Below are 21,283 nucleotides of genomic sequence, written 5' to 3'. Positions count from 1 at the left end.
CCCTAAAGCACAGATGCCAAGATTACCCTACAAACGCTACATAAACGAACACAACACAATGACATGACAGTGCAGCAAAATCATTGAACAGTCGTTGATATATTTTAGCAACTTTATTGAAGGGAAAACAAAAAAGGAATCAAAGCCAACAGTTGACAGTTCAACTATAAGCTTAGCATCATGTTTCAGAGTCACAAGAAGACAGTGTCTACGTTGGTGACTGAACTATAGTTACAGTTCTAAAACCATGAAAAAGAAAGCTTTTAAAAAGGGATTACATTTCCATCTGCCCACCCCTGCAATTTAACCACAATCTGCAGAACATATTAGATTTATATACACCTTTATTAATATCATGCATAAAATACAACATTAAAATCCTTATATTCTCCTGTGGGTGTTGACACGGCACAGGGTTTGTCTACAGTTGTTTATGACATGGTTATGTTCTCAGGCCGTGGTTCATTATCTAACACCAGTAGAAAACGTTGTACTGACGTGTCCCAAAATACACCCTATTCCCTACAGAGAACACTACTAGCACACTGCAATACTTCAAACAATCTCTGCTTTATTCCCAAGTGTGCAGCTGTTCACTACAAGGATTTGAAAGGAAAGTGCATTTAAGTTGTAACTACATTTAACCCAGTGTTCTCCAATCCCAGTCCCAGTCCAAAGATGTGCTCAGTTTGTCAATGCGTGCGCACACTTGATTCAACTTATAAAGCTGTCAGTGTCAAAAAGGTAGGCGTGCAAAGGCAAGAACAGAGTATCCCTCTGGGCCCCAGAACCAGGTTTGGGAAACACCAATCTAATCAATGGCTACAACAATCCAACGATTTCAAATGTGCTTGGAACGAACAACTTCAGGAAGAAAGAAGGACATTGTGACGCAGGCACCCTTTATATGCACCCATTATCGAACAGGGGTCCGGTCAGACGTACCCGAACAAAATCTAAAGGGTGTTTAAGAAGTAATCTACATAGGGGATAGGCTACCATTTCAGACACGGACGATGACGCCACACCACCGGCTGGGCCCAGAGACACTGTCCATTTGGGTCAGGTGTCTTTGGTGCCGAGTGAAGTTGCCCATGGGAGCTGATCGTGGATCAGTTTAGCATTTTCCAGACTAATGGATAAATGGTAGAACTGTACAGAAGGGAACCTGATCCTAGATCTGTATTTAGGGGGGGGGTTCACCCCAGAGCGTGTTCTTCAGCAGGGAGGTCAGAACAGGGTGGGTGGAACACTGGTTGGGTGGTGTAGTCTGATAACCACATGGAAGGAGGCCCAGCACCGGCAGGCCACACGGCACACCAATACAGCTGTTGCATGCTTCAGAATACGGCCGATGGAAGACTCCAGATGAAAGTATTTTCCTTTTTTTTTTTTTTTACTTAAATAAAATCAGCACACACTCGCGCACACGCACACGCGCACACACACACACAGTTTGTCCAAGCTAGAGACACTGTCTTCTTATGAGTAACATGGATGAGTGAAAATAGGGAAGGGGGCGTGGTTCTAAGCCAAGAACAAAACGAACAAAAGCAAAACCCGCAATTTAAGTTGAATCCAGCTACAACATTCTCCTTCCGATGAGCTGTGAGACCAGTCATCACATGGCGTATTTCTGCGTCCATTCTCTTGCTATTCTGCTGTATCTGTGTGAGAAAGAAATATCGTCAGAAGTCTACAACCCTTTGGTTCTGCTTACACAGGCAGACAACATCTGATCATTTGTCCAATTATACTGGCCAATCAGACTGGCTGAAAATAAAACAATTAGTGGACAAAATACCAGAATATGGGTGCATGTTTAAACTCAGCCATTTTAAAAGGTCACAGTTCAAAGAAAACTACTATGTAAATGGTCATTAGAACAGGTTTATGTAACATACAATATCCATGCCGTGAGAAGAAGCCAGAGAGCATACTGTCAAATTTCTTCTGTTTCAGACTGCGGAAAAAGTATTAGAATTCTCTGTAGGAGCCCATATGTGATACAGCAGTAATGTTTAACCACAAAGCGCTGAATAGAAGATCTGATCTAGGGTTCAGTAGAAATTAGTCCAACACAAGATTGCTTGAAAAATCCCAGCTTTACGTCTGCAGCAAAACCAGCCCCTTAAGAGCTGCTACATTGAAAGGGGCCATCAGGGATGTGTAGATGTGACATCCTACTCAGTGCACTGAAAAAGCAGGAACCTATCAACAACCGGACCACATCCGATATCAAAGACCAGGCTCAACACTGGCACAAAAAAATTATCACAATCAGCCCATGTGCTCTTGGTCTGAAAAATTCTAGGGGCACTTAAATGTAGGAGAACGATTGAATTGTTGAGGTAGCAATAACTGTCTCTAGCGCCGACAACCACTAAATTAGAAAATAGACAGCTGAAAACATACATTAAAGCATTACACATCAATGTGTAATGCTGAGGTCACCAGCTTTTAGGGTATAAGAGCTACATTTAAATAATTAAATTCTGTCACTTTATTGCATTCAATTAGGCCCCTGCAACCTTTCCCTGGATCTTTACCATACAAGAGAAAGTACTGCACGATCATACCAGGGTATGTAAATTATTCTAAATGGGGCCCTATAAATTCCCTTTCGCATTTGCCCAAACTCAATTCCCAGTTGCACTTTGTGGCTTTTAGGATCCTTATGTACTTACATTAGAAATAGTCAACCCAAAGCACACACCACAGACAGTGCAAGCAACATGCTGAAAATTCATTTGCCAGACATTGTCTGGTGTAGCTTCAGCCAGCGGTGGTTAAACTGGGGGTAAAGTCATTCCCACACGTCAATTAAACAGAAGCCGGGAGCCCAGAGGGTTGGATACGTGTGACATTTGTACGATTTTTGCAGCGGAACACGTGAAAACCCAAGGGACTCCAGATTAGTTCTGCCAGCTACACAACAGTGCTACAGCCCGGGCAGTGCCAACGCCGCTTAGCGGTGAGAGCGGATGAGAGCTGCGATTTCCACTCCATATACGCGGGCGAACGTGCCGCACCGTAGAGCCGTGAAAGAAGTCCCGGTAGAGGCTGACGGCAGGTGCAGGACACCACATCGGTCGTCCAAGCCGAGCAGTTAGATTACATGGGCGGAAACGACGCGGAAGCTTCTGGCGACACCAGTGAGGTCAGAACGGAGCGAGGAGAACATGCTGCCATGAATCACACCGACACCAGGCCCTCCTCTGCGCCACACCAGCCCACATGTGAGATGAGCGTTTCAAGCGCACGTGAACAAAAAATAAATAAAAAAATTCACCGTGCATCACTCAAGTGGGTGCCACACATTGGTGTTGATTGGGTGAGTTTACCCTTTATTATGGGATGCAGACCACACGCATCCATACGACTGTCTACCCACAATGCAGAGCTAGCCACTGGGCCCGGACCATACAACCATCTACCCACAATGCTTATCCTAAACCCTTACCCTACAGCATGGCGTACTTGGCTGTCCACTCCAGAGCTAGTCTGTTATACCTAGAGTCACAGAGGGAGGGAAGTCTGTTATACCTAGAGTCACAGAGGGAGGGAAGTCTGTTATACCTAGAGTCACAGAGGGAGGGAAGTCTGTTATACCTAGAGTCACAGAGGGAGGGAAGTCTGTTATACCTAGAGTCACAGAGGGAGGGAAGTCTGTTATACCTAGAGTCACAGAGGGAGGGAAGTCTGTTATACCTAGAGTCACAGAGGGAGGGAGGGAGGGAGGTCAGCCAGCTACAGCCAGCGTCACAGAGGGAGGGAGGGAGGTCAGCCAGCTACAGCCAGCGTCACAGAGGGAGGGAGGGAGGTCAACCAGCTACAGCCAGCGTCACAGAGGGAGGGAGGGAGGTCAGCCAGCTACAGCCAGCGTCACAGAGGGAGGGAGGTCAGCCAGCCAGCTACAGCCAGAGTCACAGAGGGAGGGAGGTCAGCCAGCCAGCTACAGCCAGAGTCACAGAGGGAGGGAGGTCAGCCAGCCAGCTACAGCCAGAGTCACAGAGGGAGGGAGGTCAGCCAGCCAGCTACAGCCAGAGTCACAGAGGGAGGGAGGTCAGCCAGCCAGCTACAGCCAGAGTCACAGAGGGAGGTCAGCCAGCCAGCTACAGCCAGAGTCACAGAGGGAGGTCAGCCAGCCAGCTACAGCCAGAGTCACAGAGGGAGGTCAGCCAGCCAGCTACAGCCAGAGTCACAGAGGGAGGTCAGCCAGCCAGCTACAGCCAGAGTCACAGAGGGAGGTCAGCCAACCAGCTACAGCCAGAGTCACAGAGGGAGGTCAGCCAGCCAGCTACAGCTAGAGTCACAGAGGGAGGGAGGTCAGCCAGCTACAGCTAGAGTCACAGAGGGAGGGAGGGAAGTCAGCTACACCTAGGGTCACAAAGTGTGAGGTAAGTCTGTTATACCTGGGGTCAGATGAAGGTATGCAACATCAAAAGCCTTGTTTTCCAGAAACCAAGACCAGGGGTTAGCCCAGTTCCCCTCCCTTAGAATTCTAAGAACCGCCCCACAAAGATTTCAGAAAACCTGGTTATTCTTGGAAAAGGTTACAAGAACTCTGCAAGCCTATTCAGGCGCGGCTACATGTCACTACAGCAGACGCCAAAGGCACAAGTCACTTACTTCTCACTATCTGTTTTATAGATGCGTGCGATCTCTGGCACCAGGGGGTCATCAGGGTTGGGGTCACATAACAGAGAGCAAATAGACAGAAGAACTGCAAAAGAGCAATAGAATGGTTAGAACCTGGAGCAAGGACCCTCTCAAGTACACAGCAAGGCAGGCTGAGGGAATGGCGGTGTCCCTTTACAGTAAGACAGTAATCCAGCCAGAGGGCTGTGCACAGCACCAATATAACACAGGGCCTAATACAACATCTGCAGGAAAATCACTTCATGGGTTAGTTCCAGAGACAAATTAGACCTAGACTCAGGTTTCAAGATCGTTTTTGGTCCAGGACTAAATTATCTTCAGAGGACCCACGCACAGATTTGTGCCCAAGTACTCACCTTTAGAAATAGTTAATGCAGGAGACCACTGTGATCTGAGGATATCCAGACAGATACTGCCATTACTGTTAATATTTGGGTGGTAAATTCTGGTGGTAAACGCAACCTAGGGAGGTCAGAAAGACAGCAAGAGAAAATGTCCACGAGAGGGATTAGATATGGAATCTCATGAGGAAAGACGATGAACCATGGCCATTTCAATCCATTTAATAAAGTAACTACATGCATTAACAATCAGGACACGGCAGAGAACAATAAGATTGGCTGTACAGCTGCAATTACACCATATCACATGTTGTCAGAAACTGCCAATTCGCCACACTGAGGGGAGAAGCAAGGCGCCCTACCTTAGGGGGTTTGAAAGGATAGTCTGTAGGGAAATGAATGGTCAAGAAGAACACTCCTCCCTGATATGGACTGTCATTCTGAAAGGGAGAAAGAGCGTCATATTACCTGTCAACTTCTCCTTCCTATTATAACTGCAACATAAATCTGACAGACATTAACTCCAGAAAATAATTAAACCAACTTGCAACATAACTTGTCAAGGGGGATAAGTATCTTGTACTTACAGGGCCCATGATTGTAGCTTGCCAGTGAAACACTGTGACAGAAGGAGACGACTTGGTAAATTACTTCCACCCAAATCAGTAGGTTACTTTTTCAGAGCAGTGAAGTGTGAGTGAACAAGTGAACACCCTGGAAGGAGAGAATTGAGACATGACTTACTGTCATCGCCCACCGGCCCTGCTGAGCACTGTGCAGGCGGGTCGCGAGCCAGGTCGTTGAGCTCCTGCAATCACATGACAGCAACCAGGAACAGTTAGCACTAGAAACCAGGGGTGGCCATCTGGAGTGATGAAGCTACATTTATTCAATGTTAGGCAGACATGTAACAAGATTTGACTCGGACGACCCTTTCACCAACAGTGGACAAACAACCTCGGACCAGTTCCTGCTGTTTAATTTTTTTTTAAATGAATTTCCTGAGACTAAAGAATGAGTAATTGGACAACTAGCTTACGTCAGGTGGTATTCAGCAGCTCACACATTTGGCAATGGAATATTAAAAACAAGTGTCATTGGACAAGTTCAGGCAGTCCCTCCCTGTTTCAGGCCCTTTCCTTTCGTTTGGTGCCAAACGAACAGCCTTAACTGTCTGCTGAAGGGAGACATTTTCTCCCAGAACCAGTCAGACACCATTCAGTAACATCTAGATGCAGATATGAACCACTTGCTTACTCTCCCAATCTGACAGCCACTGACTGAATGAAAGCTCCAGTACTTTGTGAGAGAACAGAAAACCAAAGAACATTTAAAGACATTCAATCAGTTGTTGAATTTCTAAATAGGTTAAGACTAATGAGAGCACTGTACCCTTTTTCCTATAAGCAGACCAGAATAAAAGCTTAGTTTCAGGTCTTCCCTAATGTAAACTAGCCGACATAAGCCCAAGCTTCAGGTGTCTGGTGTTGTAAACCAAAAATGGGCTAGATTTTTGCATAATCAAATTCCTGAAAACTCAGTCATACAAAAGGTATATTTAAATATAAACATGCTCCCTCAGTGGGTTCACTCACCATGTTGGTTTACAGCATAACTGACAGACAATAAGTTATGTTAACACGTTTTTACTAACTACAACTCCACACTGACTACAAAATGATTTGTTTTACAATTCTGAAAGGCACACTTTCATGGTGTATTAGCGCACACATTTTAAAAGGGCTTCCTTACCCCTAGAGATATGTAAACCCAGGTAAAACCAGCAGACATCAAAGTACAGGTTGCAAATTGGGACTCACCCCAGGGCCGACAGAAAGATGAAACCTGTGCATACTAGTTACTGCTTCTATCGGCTGTTATTTTTAAGTCACTGCTGGCTATTTATAAGGTGCAGAGGCTAGGCAACCCCATGGGGGCTCAATACGACCACCACCTACATGTAGCATTAACAGTCAGGACTTTCTCATGACAGGAGATCGAGTGTAACTACAACCTAGCAGGTTCCATCCCCACTGCATGCATTCATAAGGCTTAGTTGCCCAGGCCATGAGGTAGAATCACTGAAAAAGAAAGTCCAATCCTGGTAGCAGAAGACAGCACGTAACTTCACGTGTTCCCTTTTAGTGATCAGGACTACACAGCTAGCCATCTATACCGGCTGACAAGTAACAGTAATGATCCATAACAATTGTTATTGAAACAAACCACTAAACAGCTACGTTGCCCCCGGGGCCTCTCCAAATTGAATGTCAATATGCCAACTTCATTAAATGGCTGTTTTGTGGTGGCTAGCACGTATCTACCTCAGGAAGAACTTCAGACAGGGTTATACGAGACATACACATTAACATAAAGTTCCTACTAGCTAACCTTACATCCATCGGTCTCGCTACACCATCACACCTAGATGTTGTTCGTTAATGTTAACCAGTCAATACCATGTAACTGACTCAACTTGAACCAGTCCAACAGTTTTTTGCTAGTAGGCTAGTTGCAGTAACTGTGCTTTTTCAACGAGGCCTTAAGTCAGTCAGCTGGCTCTCTAGTTATGATACGTTAAGTAAAAGGCCAGATAATGTACTATTACACTAAGACTGAGTCATTGTAACCTGCCCAGGCACAAATTAAGTTAAACGTTTCCCAGCTTACTTAAAATGTTCATAATTATGCAACCAACAGTGCCCCTGCAAAGCTAGAAACAGCTGGCTAGTAACCTACTGTAGGTGACTACGTCAGCTAACTTAAAAGCCTAATTGTACCCAGCTAGTTATATGAATCAACTCAAACATCTAACATAGCAAGTTAACTAATCATACTAGGATAGAGTCAACAAGACAATACCACAGATACAACGATGTTACGTACATTTCACAGGGGACGGGCGTTAGCTAACCATCGAACAATCTCGCTAACTAAACTAGCAGCAACCTCGTTCACCGGACGCGACGTACACTAATCCTGTAGGAAGCTAGTTACATTATTTAACCATCTAATAAGTTACCTTATGGATCCTTTTCAGCGCCATCCTCGCTCCGAGCGTTACAATGTGAATTTTCACCAACTTCGCCCGACAGGGTAACGTAGTACTGGAGAGTTAGCTAGCTGGCCAGCCAATATCAGCTAAACTTCGGCCCTAATATAGCTAGGCTAACGTTAGCTAAAAGGCTAACTGTGACTAAACCGCGTCTAAAAACAACTACTTCTTTGAAAATACCAACTTAATCTAAACAATTATTATTCCCAATCACTCCTTTATCAGTCAAAATTCTCGAGTTTGTCTTTATCGTAAATAGCGTATTTATTTGTGCCGTAACTTGTACAAATATCGGCTCTTTCACAAAATGTCCTCTCCGTCGGTCTCCAAACCCTAGCTAGCATGACAGGTAGCAAACTGCTTGCTACATCAATGCATTCATAATGGGCGGTACTATGGATAACCCCGCCTCAAACATCGAACACGTCTACGTCATACTTCCGGGTTCTCTCGGTCTTTTGAATGGGATTATATTTTGCTTTGAATGTAATTAAGTTATTTTACAATTATTATCGAATTTGTGGATTTTTGTATACCACTTATGCTAAAATGTATGACACTTAACGTAAGAGACAGCAACATTAGAAAAGCCTCATTTGGATTGCAGACTGCTAAACGTTTTAGAGGAATTAGGAAAGTCAATGGTTTGTGGCATATTGGCCATTAAATTCGAATGCTTAAGTCTGTGTTCAGGCAGTCCACATTGAGCGGTGCATAAGAACAGCCCTTAATCATGGTGCAGCCATATGTGAACTTGTGGCCTTGGAGAGAACGTCTTGCCTAGAAACACCAAGGATTAGCTTATTCCCTAGTTACATTATATAATTTTTTCGACATCTGGTTGACCCTACATAGCCACTGTACACATGACTAGTGTAGTAACTTGAACAGAACCCTCAGGTTGAGTTCCCGGTAGATCACAGGTGTCAAACCGGTTCCGTGGAGGGCCGAGAGCCAGCAGGTTTTCTCTCTCACCTTGTACTTGATTAATTAGGTCACTAATTGGTTAGTTTCTACCCTCACCTGATTGTTTTGGTCTGAACTGAGAAACAATTTATAGGAAAAACCTGCAGACACTCGGGAAATATATAATAATATAATTAACAATCTAACCTGTACATTTTAATGTCTGTTCCAATGTTGTTATTGTCGGTTCTTTTTCACAGGCTAGATTGTTAACTATATTGCCTTATACATTCCAATGATGCATTTTATTGTGATAAATAAAATCTGAGTGCTGCCAGCATAATATCCTGCTACTAAATTAATGCTAATGAAGCCTCGAATGGCCATCACTAGTTGGAGCCCAACTAACTGAACCATTAGATAGCCTTATTAGGGGGAAAGAACCAGCCCTAACTTTTATCCCATCATACTGGTGGAGAGAAAATGTGGGTTTATTAATATGTGTACTGACTTTCAACAACTAAATACCAAAACAAGAAAATAGAATTTTTGATTACCAAGAATTGAAAAGTCATTGGATATTTTCCCTTGGGCAAAAGGTTTTTCACTGCTTTATTTGGCTAGAGAATATAAACAAGTTGAAATGGCTAAAAAGCAGAGTGCAAAGACAGCTGTCTACACTACTTTTGAATTACTTCAACTAAAGGCAATTTGGTTTGGATAATGTCCAAAGCACATTTCAGTCTTTCATGGAACGTTTGAAGATGACCACTTACCTGTCTGTACCTTGACGATGTGATTTTGTTCTCTTCCATGGTTCCACTCCTAGGAATAGTTGAAGGAAGTCTTCTCATGGCTGCATAAGCAGGGGCTAAAGACCAAACTCTCTAAGTGTAATTTCTTTGAGAAATAATTGAAATAACTTGACCATGTAGTCTCAGCAAAAGCTATCCCTTCACACCCAAACATGGTGGCGTCTGTTCAGGCTGAAGGACCCTCACCAACCTTCCTGAGCACTGGTCGTTTTTGGGTTTTGCCAGCTATTATCAGAATGGGGGCACCCCTTCACCAGTTAGGGCCCAGCTGTGCCCTCCAGATAAAAGGGTAAGAAACCACTGGCTTCTGGTTGGATCATTGAACCTTGGATAGAATACACTCAGATCAGTGGAGACATTTTGAAACCAAGATTCAGAAAAGCTGTCCTACCGTATAGCATCTGCATGGAAACGGCAGTTGGAATGATTTAACTGTACACAACTGTAAAGGACTTGCTGAGCACCGAAAGTACTGTGATCCTAGCAACGCGAGAGCCATGTGTGCCCTTTGATTATTTCCTTGGGTCTGAAGCAGGAGAGGCCAGGGAGGGCAATTTAAAGGGTTGTGTGCAGGAGCATTGAGAGTCATTGGAAAAAGCCTATTATGACCATGTGCAGCAGCATTTGACCACATGAAAGCGGCTCAGAGAAAACTGATTGAGAAATCAAGCCCAGAGAGGGCAAACCTGTTTACATGAGACACAGCGCTATGAAACGCCAAAACAAGATCCAGGATGCCTGCCTGGTATCCAACTCCCAACCAATTCCATCACTGCAGCAGATAAAGATGGGCCAGGATGACACGTACATTCAACTAAGTAGTAATAGTAAAACAAGAGTTTCTTTACATGCGTGTCCAAATTGCATAGATTAGATGAACATATACAGCACCGGAAAAAAATTGAGACCGCTGCACCTTTTTATTTGCTTTAAGTGGAGAAAAAAAGTTTTGAGTGAGGAACAGAAGCGTTCAGTTTGCAGTGGTCTCTTAATTTTAACCCTTCTGTTCCTCACTCAAAACCTTCCTTTTTGACATAAACTCCCTACTAATCTATACCTATTTATTACAGTGCCAGTCAAACATATCAGACACAGACAGACATAAAGCACACAGCTGTTTAATTTATGTATACAAAAACATTTTTAGGCCTCTATGTACAATTGGAGGCACTGTTTATTTCTGTTCTTGATAATTATTAGTGCCATTGGAAACGACCTCAAATCCGCCAAAGAGCACATACTGTCAGCTAAACATGATTCACTCAAATATAATTCACCATAGACATTAGTAACTTATGTTATCACTGGACAAAAAAAATAAACAGAAAGCTCAATACAGTGTATTGAGTGTGGTGAAGTAAAACGATGGAAAAGCCCATCTTCATTTAATAGGGCAACATAAATAATTACGTGGGGTTTCAGTTAGAGAACTGCAACGAAATGAGAACATGCTCACCAAGACATTACGTCATCTTCCATTTTATGCCACACAGATGATCACTTTTCAGATCTAGGTTAGTACCTTCTATATCTTGTTAGGGATAATTGAGGAGAGACTAAATTTAAAGCCCCAAAATTAGTTTACCCAGTGCAATAATCGTAGGTAAACAAATGTATTAAGTGGCCGGCAAAAAATATGACCACCTCTGAAGTATCAAGCAAGTTTGCTAGCTAGCCAGAGTAGTAGCTATGGAAACCAAAACCGCCATCCTAGCTTGCTATTTATGAAATCTAATTCAAAAATGCTAATTATGTTTTTCATTTTTTTTTAAAGCAGCTCAAAGAATACATTTCATAACCCGCTGATTTTAATCATTCATACCCATAATATACAGTCTGATAACCCACAGCTTTCAGCCAATCAACACCCAGGAAACAACTTACCCAGTTTATAATAATCTATAATTGTGCAATTCATATATATTCTTGGGTGTCACATTACCCATTAATGCGATTAAACACCAGTAATAACTGAATTAACACATGTATTTTAAACTTTCAACTGAAGGATAGGACATTCATTTTTTCACAAAAGTAATACACAAAAAGAAGGCATGGTATTTTTCTTTCAGTCAGGTCTCTATTCAGTTCTTCTCCATGGTCCTACTGTGACTGGGTCTCGCCTTCTCAGTGCTTCTTGCGGAACTACAGGTACTGCCTCCCAAAGGCATGTCAAGTTCTAATTGGCTTTCATCTTGATGTGGAAGTCCCTTTTGTTCATGGTTCTGTTGGGTGAGATCCCCAACCCTGCTCTCACTCTCAGCCCTCAAACGTTTTGGAGTAATTTTCCCTAAAGGAGATCCAAACTGTTTTTCTCCTAGAAGGTCGATATCAGTCCTGCTGCTTTGTGTAGCACTGTTTCCTCTAGTCAATACTCTGCCATTCCGCTCTGGGGCGGAAAACTTCACTAATAGTCCTTTGGTGCAGCACTCAGCGCCTCCAATTGTGACTTCACTGATAGGAGGTCCATCCCAAGGCCCCAGGGTCCAGTCTTCTGGACCAGGACTAGTCCCAGAGGAGCAGCTGGATCCTGGGCTGACAAACCCTACAAAGTCCCCGGTGGAGCTGAACCGGAGACCCTGGACAGGCTTCAAGTGTGGACTTCCCGGCCTGTTGTTGGGTTCCCTGTCGAAACCACTGGGTCCCCCCTCCCGTTCTGGGGAGTCTGGGGGGGGCACTGTAGCTGGGAGCTGCTGTGTGTCCTCACCGTCTGGGGTCTTATCTGTGGAGCCTCTCCGTTCTGCTGCACCGCCGGGCCCAGTCTCTCTGGAGGCCGGAGCAGAAGCCTGGGAGTTTCCTACTACATGTCCTGGGGTAGGGCTCTGGGGTGGGGGAGGCGGGTCGGGGCGGATTGGCTGGTGACACATGGGGCAGGTCTCCTGGACGTAAAGCCACTTACGCAGGCAGTTTCCATGGAAGAAATGTCCACAGTATGTCAACACAGCTGAGCTCATGTCCTGTGGAGGGGATGTAAATTACTAAAAGGACACTAACAATAACAAACCTTCCAGAAACATCTTTCACCAACCGTTTGAAGGGAGAACTCAAAGTGAACTATGCAGATATAAACCGGGTTCATAACTTAACACATTTTACTTCTGGGAAATCATGCTCTGATTAATAGATTTTTGTTTACTTTAAACTAGGTTACTCATATAGAGTCTTATTACAGGTGTGGAGAGTTGATTAGGGCTATACTGGTGGCCTAAACAGTACTCTGGTACTTTTGACCAGTACAGAGACCAGCCTCTCACCCAGAGGTCTTTGTCTATGGATGTGTTTATGGTGCTCTATTACTGACAGCCTTAATGTCAAACATAATTCACCCTAACGGGAACAGAGGGCCACTTAGAACCCAGACTACTTTGTTTTGGGACGGACCTGGAAACAGATGGCACAGACGTCGTTGTGCTGCTGCAGCTGATTGGCTGTGGCCCGAGGGAGGGAGTTTATCTTCTTGGCTGCTTCCTGTCTGAGCAGGAAGCTCCGCCAGCCGGTCTGGGCTCTGAGCCACACATTGAAGTAGGAGTGGATGATGATGACAGAGGCCCCCATCCAGCTCCACTCCCCGAACAGAGACTCCCAGGTCCCGTAGGCGACAACGCAGAGGGCCACCACGAACTCCAGCACACGGCTCACTGGGGGTGACAATCGGGTGAGAATGTACGAACACACACCCCCGTGAAGTCATTATTATTATTTTTTTATTCATATGAACGTTCTTCCCTTCAACGCCACTGACCGATAAAGGTAACCTAATTTAACAAATGACACTGAAATTATATTTGCAATCATTTACTCATCAATCAGTCAACAGAAATGACATTTCATAGTGTGTAAAAACAAGGACACCCCTAGATTTAATAGCTGGCGTTGCCCCCCCCCCCCCCCCCCCCCCACACGTTGGCTGAAATAACTTTTTGTAGACATTTCTTGTGTCATTCAGTCTCTTACATCGACTGTGGGGACACTTTGCTCACTCTTCTTTACGTTACTCCGTCTACTCTGTCGTTTTTTGAGTTCTTTGGTGCATGCATGGCCTGCTTCCAGTCAGCCCACAACATTTCGATAGGATTGAGACCCAAGCCTTTTGACTCTGCCATTCCAAAGCCATTGATGCCACTTTTGACTCACCTGTCCAGAGCAAATTGTTCCAGTCGTTTTTTTTTTTTAACCAGGTGTTGTCGGGCAAACGTTGGTCGTATCTTGATATCATTTTTTAACAATTATTTTCTTTACAGTGGAGGCTTCTTCCTTCCTGACTTATGTAGGCAAAGTTTGTGCATTTTTTCCCCCTTTACAGTCGATTCATGTGCCTTGATATTAAAGGCCTCTTCATGTTCTCCTGGGGATCTTCAAGATTTCTTTGAGCATCCTGCAGTGAGCTCTGGGACTGAATTGGGTGGGATGACCTGTCTTATGTAGACTTCCAGAGATGTGGACTTTTCTCCAGTTGTAGCTGATCACAGTGGAATTATGATTCTAACTGACTGGAAACAGCATCGTAAACCCTCCCAGGCTCGTGGGGATCAACAATCTGTTTTCTGAGGGCCTGAGATAGGACTTTGGATCTTGGCATGATGTGATACCACACACCCACATGGTTAAGACCAAACCAGGCCAAGTTTCTAATCTTTCTTTAGTGCCAATTACTCTCTCATGATTTACTCTAATGGTTTTCCTGTTTTTTCCCCACTTGATTTGAATTTTAGCCATTTTATGTGATAATAAAGATATGGTGGTACAAACCTTTTCTCCATAAGGAAATTGCATTTCTGTTTATTTTAATTGCATAAATAGTTTCACAATTCATTTTTATTCTGTTCTTTTTTAAATTGGGTTAACTTTATCAATTATTGAGATTGAAATTTAGATAGAAAACATCAGTGCGTCCAAAAGTACAAAAAGAAAATGTCCAGGGTGTGTACATACTTCATCACATGACTGCATATGTTAGTCATCTAGCAGACATTCTCATCCAGAGTGACTTACACCTTGAGTATTTATCTTAAAACCGCTAGCTTGTCATGTTAAAACATAAATTCATTAAAGCAGCTACAGTACTACCAAGTCAGAGGGAAAGAAGCAAATGTTTATGCAAGTGACGTCACACATGGATGAGTTGTTACCTGCGTTGACCCAGTAGATGACCTCATCCAGGGGGTCAATGGGGTCGCTACGGAAAAGCTCAACCATGAACAGGGAGTAGATCAGAAGCGTACCCGTTACCTACAAGATCAATCAAGTCGTCAATAAAACACATGAACAGTCAAGCACATTTCACATTGAATGGTTGCAGTAGGACAGACCGAGCATCCACACAACTGTATCACTCATTTCTACACTCACAGTAAATAACGGTGAATAAGTGGGGGGGGGGGGGGGGATTCAGTGCGTGACAGTGCACATCTCAAAGGAAAAATACACGACGGCTTCCTTTCTCGGGGGTAAGCCTAAGACAATGTGATGACTGGTTTTCCTGCAGGCAGCCACGTGACTGTTACCTGAAGAGAGGTTAGCATGCAGCTGGATACCAGGATGAGGAGCCAGAAGTCCATGTGGAAGAACTGGGAGATCTTATAGGCCATGTATCCGGGAAACACCAACAGGAGTAAACACATGCTGAGGCCTCGGAAATGTTTCCATAAACTCCTATTACGAGCAGAGAGAGATGGAGAAGGCATCATTATCCAGAACCAAAAAAACAAGGAAACCACCCTGAGAATCGACAGTTGTTTAGTTTTGACTAGATTGGATGCTGCCAATGTCAGAGGCTACTTCTCTCTCAGTTTAGGAGGAGTTTAAAGCTAGGAAAGCTGATGGAATATGCCATTTTGTGGCATTCCTTTCCTGGCTGGGTTGGCAATTACATTCAGCCACGTGCCATTTATGACTCAGCAGATCATCTAACGGCAACTTAACCAACCATAACCATCAAATATATTCTATTTGGGGATAAATATTTTTAAAAAATAGTTACAGGCTGATTAGTAATAGTATACAAATCTGAAGGCAGGTACTGGGAGTTCAGAAAAACCTTAGGTAAAACTCATCATGTAATAACAGTCTATGATGTTTTTTTTGCAGAATCTGACTTAGAACCTGGTCCTGTATCTGGTTGTAAGGGGTACTTATGTGTTCCTGCAAGTCATATATTTCAGGAATTATGTCATAACATTTTCTAATACAGTTTGAAGTTAGAGTTACATTTGTTGGAAGTGTTGAAAAACTACTGAAAAGATCCCACATATGGGCTCAACCTTTGAGACGTCCTTTGCCAACCTCTTCTGTACAAGTGAACTGTCTCTGACAACGATCTCAGGATACTGCCACAGAACTTGTTGTGTGAGACTGACTGTGATTAATGTGAGTGTATGAGGCATATGCTTCATAGGTATGAGGCAATCTCATCAGCTTGTGCCAGAATATTTAACCTTTTTTTGTAAAAGTGAATTGTTTTAAAGCTTGGCTGTTGATTTCAACCATTTCAGATCACCCCCAGGGTTAAGGTGATTGGTTAAGCGTGGACTAACCTAACAAAAATCCGTATTGTCTATTTTATTGAATATAGTTTGTATAATTTATTTGGTTCTGTGTGTTGTCGTCATCTTTCAACTCAATGCCTTTGGCCTGCATGTTGTTGAAAATTCTAATCCGTTCTCAACAATTCTTGACTTGAGTTAGGCAAACAGCATTCCGGTTCCTTTTTTAGCCAAGCCTTATTAACACATACATTTTCATGAGCATAGTCAAATTTGCGATTTGTCAGTTACTGTACTTATTTTATCCCAAGTCAAGTCAATCAACTTACCTGTTTAAATAATGGTTAGTTAGGAACCATGCGCGAGTGTCCTGACAGGGCAATGGTTACGGGTGCAATGTACCTGTTTCGAGACGCCCCCAGGGCCAGAATGATGGGGTCTGTGATCTCTATCATGGACTGTAGTGTGGAGGTGACGACGATGAAGAGAATGATACTGAGGAGGAAGGTACGCTGCAGGGCGGCCATGTCTAACAGACCCGTCTGAAGGGCCAGCAGCAGCAAGGTCACGCCCTCGGTGACCCCTCTGAAGAGACAGACGGACACCCGGACAGACACACGGACACAGAAAGACAGACACGCAACTCGTAATGATGCTCGAGGGAGAAAGAGTACGGCATTGCTGGCCACCGTGATTCCATATCGGATATTTTTCACCAGGAAAAAATAATGAAAACAGTTTTATGCTTGTTCTGACTGAGGGACAGTGGGAAAGAAAGGGGAGGGGGTTTTTGCTGAAAGAGCTGCGGGTTGGATTCAAACCAATGCTTCAGCAGAACATGTGCAATGTAGGCAGCTGACCACTGCACCAACCTGAGCCACACAATCAATACAATCAATACATACTACAGTTAGAAAGCTCTCAATTATGAAAAGATAAAACCTGACGTTCATAAGTAGAATAAACTAAATATTAACCAAACACTGGTTAATATTTAGCCCTATATATGGAATAGTCCTGGTATATTGAGTCTTATATATGGAATAGTCCTATAATATTTACTTCTATATATGGAATAGTCCTATAATATGTAGTCCTAAATATGGAATAGTCCTATAATATGTAGTCCTATATATGTAATAGTCTTATAATATTTTGTCCTATATATGGAACAGTCTTATAATATGTAGTCCTATGTATGGAATAGTCCTATAATATTTAGTTCTATATATGGAACAGTCCTATAATATTTAGTCCTATAATATTTAGTCCTATATATGGAATAGTCCTATATATGAAATAGGGTGCCACTGTGGATGCATCTTGCCTCGATGTCACATCTGTCACATGGGTTGCTCAGCCGGAAGAAACATTTCCAATTCACCCAGACTCACTTATAATGGAAAACAGGACACCTGATTACCATCATTACCTGTGCATGACGTTGTCGGTTAAGACGGCCGTGTAGCCACCCAGGTAGAACTTGGTGAGGTTAAGCAGTCCCAAAGCCAGGAAGGACACTACAAACGCCAGGCCCAGCAGGGAGTAGGGTGTGGCGCAGCACTCTGAGACACTGGCAAGGGACAGACCGATAGGAAGGCAGACATGTGGACAGACAGACGTTGGTTTGTTACCGTTGGTTATTAGTAATGTTTCAGCAATGTATTGGTTTGCATTGGTAATCATTATTCTTTTGTTTTCCGCCGTGAAAAATGTAAGTGCGAATTCCTGTGAGACCGGTAGAAAGAAAATAATATGGCAGAATTGTGGCTATGAAGGTCAGGTTTTTAGATCTCCTAAAATGTGTGACAAAGTTCTAACAACACTACACTTTCCAGACTATGATGTCAAAAAACCTGGACAACACTGACCAATGTATTCTCATGATCTGCTTTCATTTCTTAAATGTTTTTGTGTGGCCCCAAGGAAAAGTAACTTCTGCTCGGGAAACAACATGCACTTCTACAGAGTGTACCTCGTAAGTATGAAGAACAGCACCCCCTGGTGGCTGCCAGAGGAGTCGACATCCGTGAAGTAAGAGCATAGCTGGACCACAAACAGCACAGTCCAGAACACACTGAACAGCACTGGGACTGCATACTGGTTCCACAGAGAGATGGCCACTGCAAGGAGCCGGTAGAGCTCTATTACCTGATCCAGGGGAGGTGGTGAGAGATAATATCATAACATTTGAAATTGATTTATGCTTTGGATGTTTTTGTAGGTGTAATGCTTACTTTGTTTTATATTTCTTATTTACCACTTGCTTTGGCAACAAAAAGAGGGAGAATGAGATAGAGGGGGTAAGATGGAGGGGAATGACAGGTAGGACAGGCAGGAGCATAGCGTAATCCTCTACATCTCTGCCGTCTTTTTCAGTACCTCCAGTTGTAGCAGCTCGGAGTAGGCGGCCCTGGCTAGTCGGTATGGCACAAAGAGATTGGACAGCAGAAACATGATCACGCCTACTCCAGTCAGGACCATGGAGAAGGAGTTGACCAATAGCAAGGTTTCATGGGGCACGGCACAAAGGCGGGCCAATAGGGGCAGCAGGTGGGTGGAAAACAGCCACACCTTCCTGGTCTTCATGAGGAAGGCACACAGAGTACTGAGAATGATCTGACCTACACACAACACACAAAAGTACAAAGACACAATCTAATAGGAAAACAAAGACCTACACGAGAAAACCTCCACAGGCCAGTGTTGTGGTTGGGTGTTTGTGTCTGTGATTTGCCAAACATTTACCAGTCATTGAGATGACAAACACTTACTAGTCAGTGAGGTGACAAGGGCTAACTAGTCAGTGAGGTGACAAAGACTAACTAGTCAGTGAGGTGACAAAGACTTACTAGTCAGTGAGGTGACAAACACTAGTCAGTGAGGTGACAAAGACTAACTAGTCAGTGAAGTGACAAACAGTAGTCAGTGAGGTGAGAAACAGTAGGCAGTGAGGTGTGACAAAGATTTACTAGTAAGTGAGATGACACTTACTAGTCAGTGCGGTGACAAAGCGATTGAAGGCCAAAGCGTCGAGATATAGGGCTCCATCATACCCATACTGCACCTCTCCACGAACGTAGTCCCTGCGGGGACCACACAAGCTGTCAATCACTGTTTTCAACTGAGGATGTCTAGGCATACAACACAAATGTGTTCTATTTGATGACTGAACTTGGGAAACAAAGAACGAAAATCTATAAGCATGGTTTGTGGCATGTTAAGGAAGGGTTGCTGCCCTCACTTGGAAATCTGGTGTCCCACGTATAAGAGCAGGGCGGTGAGGATGTGGAGGTAGAGCTTAACGATGTGTCTTAGTGGCAGGACAAGCACCACCACATTCACCAGATGACCTGGCAGAGAGAGATAGTACTGTTCACACCATAGACAGAGCTGAACAGCTGGGGCATATACACAGAATGCTGTCCAACATTGCAAGTCAATTCACTACAAACAGAGATTACATGAGTCCTGCCGGTCAATTCCACAGAAACAGAATGTCATAAGTACTGTATTTTTCTTTTGTTTACAATTATTCTAACTAGTTATTTTGCAGACTGGTATGGTTTGTTAGATTTTTTCATTCACTGTTCATTCTTTTTTTTGGCAAATCAGTGAGAAACCTCAGTCTCTGGATCATTTTGTAATCATGAAATCTCTGTCTCAGCATAGTTCTGTTAGTATGGACACCCGTATTCTACATGTCAGAGAAGCATGTCATATTTCATTCAGAAAATACCAAAATGTTTTATACTGCTGAACAAATGCCTGGCGTTGAAGGTGACAAATCAATGAATATGTTAATTCTAGTTAGACAGGGAAATGGCATTGGAGAGATTTGTGATATGTTTCAATTGCATACCTAGATAATACAGGTTCCAAATGACATATTTGTATTTGAAGAGCATGTCTTCGTTTTTGGCCCTGAGGTGCTCTGTGAAACTATCAATGTCACATTTATACAGCAGGTCCAGTACCAGGATACTTGGCACCCTCAGAGCAATGTTGGCAACGTCGTCCAAACGCGGCATCTTGAGAAAATCTGTCCGCTGGCGTGTTGGAAAATATGTGGTTGAGCAAAGATTTTTGTCACATGGCTAGATCCATGAATGATCTCTTAGTGGAAAAGGAGTAGCAGCAGGTGTGTGTCTGTTTGTCTGACTGTTCGTTCTTCATGTTCGGTTTTTCACTTGCTATAGGCACACACCCCACTGGTCCATTGCCTTTTACTGATCAAAGAAAATGGATCAATCCATATGCCCAAGATCGTCATAACAATCAGCTTGCCAACGATTGTCATACCTGTCCAATATAATTAACTTGACTTGTTTTCTCCCCAAGATGTCTACATTAGTTACATATGAAAAAACTAGGTTTGTCCAGGATGTTGCACCACCTGAAAATATGTGCGACGTTAGAAGTTTCCTGCATGGCAAGATTTTCAGCGAGCGAAATATTGTAATGGTCTATGACTTGAAGGACATAGCGTTTGATAGTAGTACTTAAATCCAATTCTCGCTGTGCGCTAGCATACTAAATATAGCTACCGTTAGCTACATTGTGACATAACGATGTCATTACTGACGATAAGTAAAATATTCCCAATTCTGATTACTCCAGAACCGTTCATTCAAAAGAAACATAGATGATCGAGAAATCGCAAATAAAATTACATTCACATAATGTTGTAAATTAAAATGGAAGTGAATTGTTATGATTTTCTAACTATTCGAGTCGCTTGCGTGGCCATTTCCGGGAATATACGTCATTCGTCTACGACGCAGTAGTTCTCACCAATAATATGATGAAAATAATATTTTTTATAATATAATTATACGTAAAAATGTCATTTAATATGAATAATTAAAATTCATCTATCATCGAATAAGAAAAACTCAACAATACAATTATCTCTCTCCTAAGTTATTTTTACACGATGTATCTTTTACGGTATTTTACGGTAATTGTGCAACTTTTTGGTGTATTAAGGTCTTATAAATAGAGGCGCTTGGGTTCTGTAGT

The 21,283-nt window shown here is 43.2% G+C and overlaps 2 protein-coding genes across 3 annotated transcripts; both read right to left on the bottom strand.

The window, feature by feature from the left end:
- Positions 1-98: 98 nt before the first annotated feature.
- Positions 99-8,425, bottom strand: LOC105015883 (ubiquitin-conjugating enzyme E2 D2). 2 transcript variants are annotated; one of them, XM_010879346.4, is made up of 8 exons: positions 8,026-8,425; positions 5,748-5,811; positions 5,591-5,622; positions 5,366-5,443; positions 5,019-5,124; positions 4,633-4,726; positions 3,464-3,513; positions 99-1,667 (listed from the first exon to the last, which is right to left on the bottom strand). In XM_010879346.4, exons 1-7 carry the CDS (start codon positions 8,047-8,049, stop codon positions 3,465-3,467), a joined length of 447 nt encoding a protein of 148 aa, XP_010877648.1. In that variant the 5' UTR covers positions 8,050-8,425; the 3' UTR covers positions 99-1,667; position 3,464. The 2 variants fall into 2 exon arrangements, with proteins under 2 accessions (XP_010877648.1, XP_010877649.1); XM_010879347.4 differs by lacking the exon at positions 3,464-3,513 and having other exon boundaries at positions 8,026-8,422.
- A 2,456-nt stretch (positions 8,426-10,881) lies between these two features.
- zmp:0000000662 (RING finger protein 145) lies at positions 10,882-21,004 on the bottom strand. Its single transcript, XM_010879348.3, has 11 exons — positions 20,124-21,004; positions 19,506-19,614; positions 19,256-19,347; positions 18,644-18,885; positions 18,237-18,412; positions 17,694-17,834; positions 16,664-16,846; positions 15,284-15,431; positions 14,909-15,008; positions 13,161-13,417; positions 10,882-12,736 (listed from the first exon to the last, which is right to left on the bottom strand). Exons 1-11 carry the CDS (start codon positions 20,290-20,292, stop codon positions 11,864-11,866), a joined length of 2,490 nt encoding a protein of 829 aa, XP_010877650.2. The 5' UTR covers positions 20,293-21,004; the 3' UTR covers positions 10,882-11,863.
- Between the last annotated feature and the right edge of the window lie 279 nt (positions 21,005-21,283).

This window comes from Esox lucius, chromosome 15 (genome assembly GCF_011004845.1).
Source record: "Esox lucius isolate fEsoLuc1 chromosome 15, fEsoLuc1.pri, whole genome shotgun sequence".
NCBI classification, from domain to species: domain Eukaryota; kingdom Metazoa; phylum Chordata; class Actinopteri; order Esociformes; family Esocidae; genus Esox; species Esox lucius.
The sequence above is the reverse complement of the archived record's forward strand: the minus strand, read 5'-3'. Positions and strand labels throughout refer to the sequence as shown.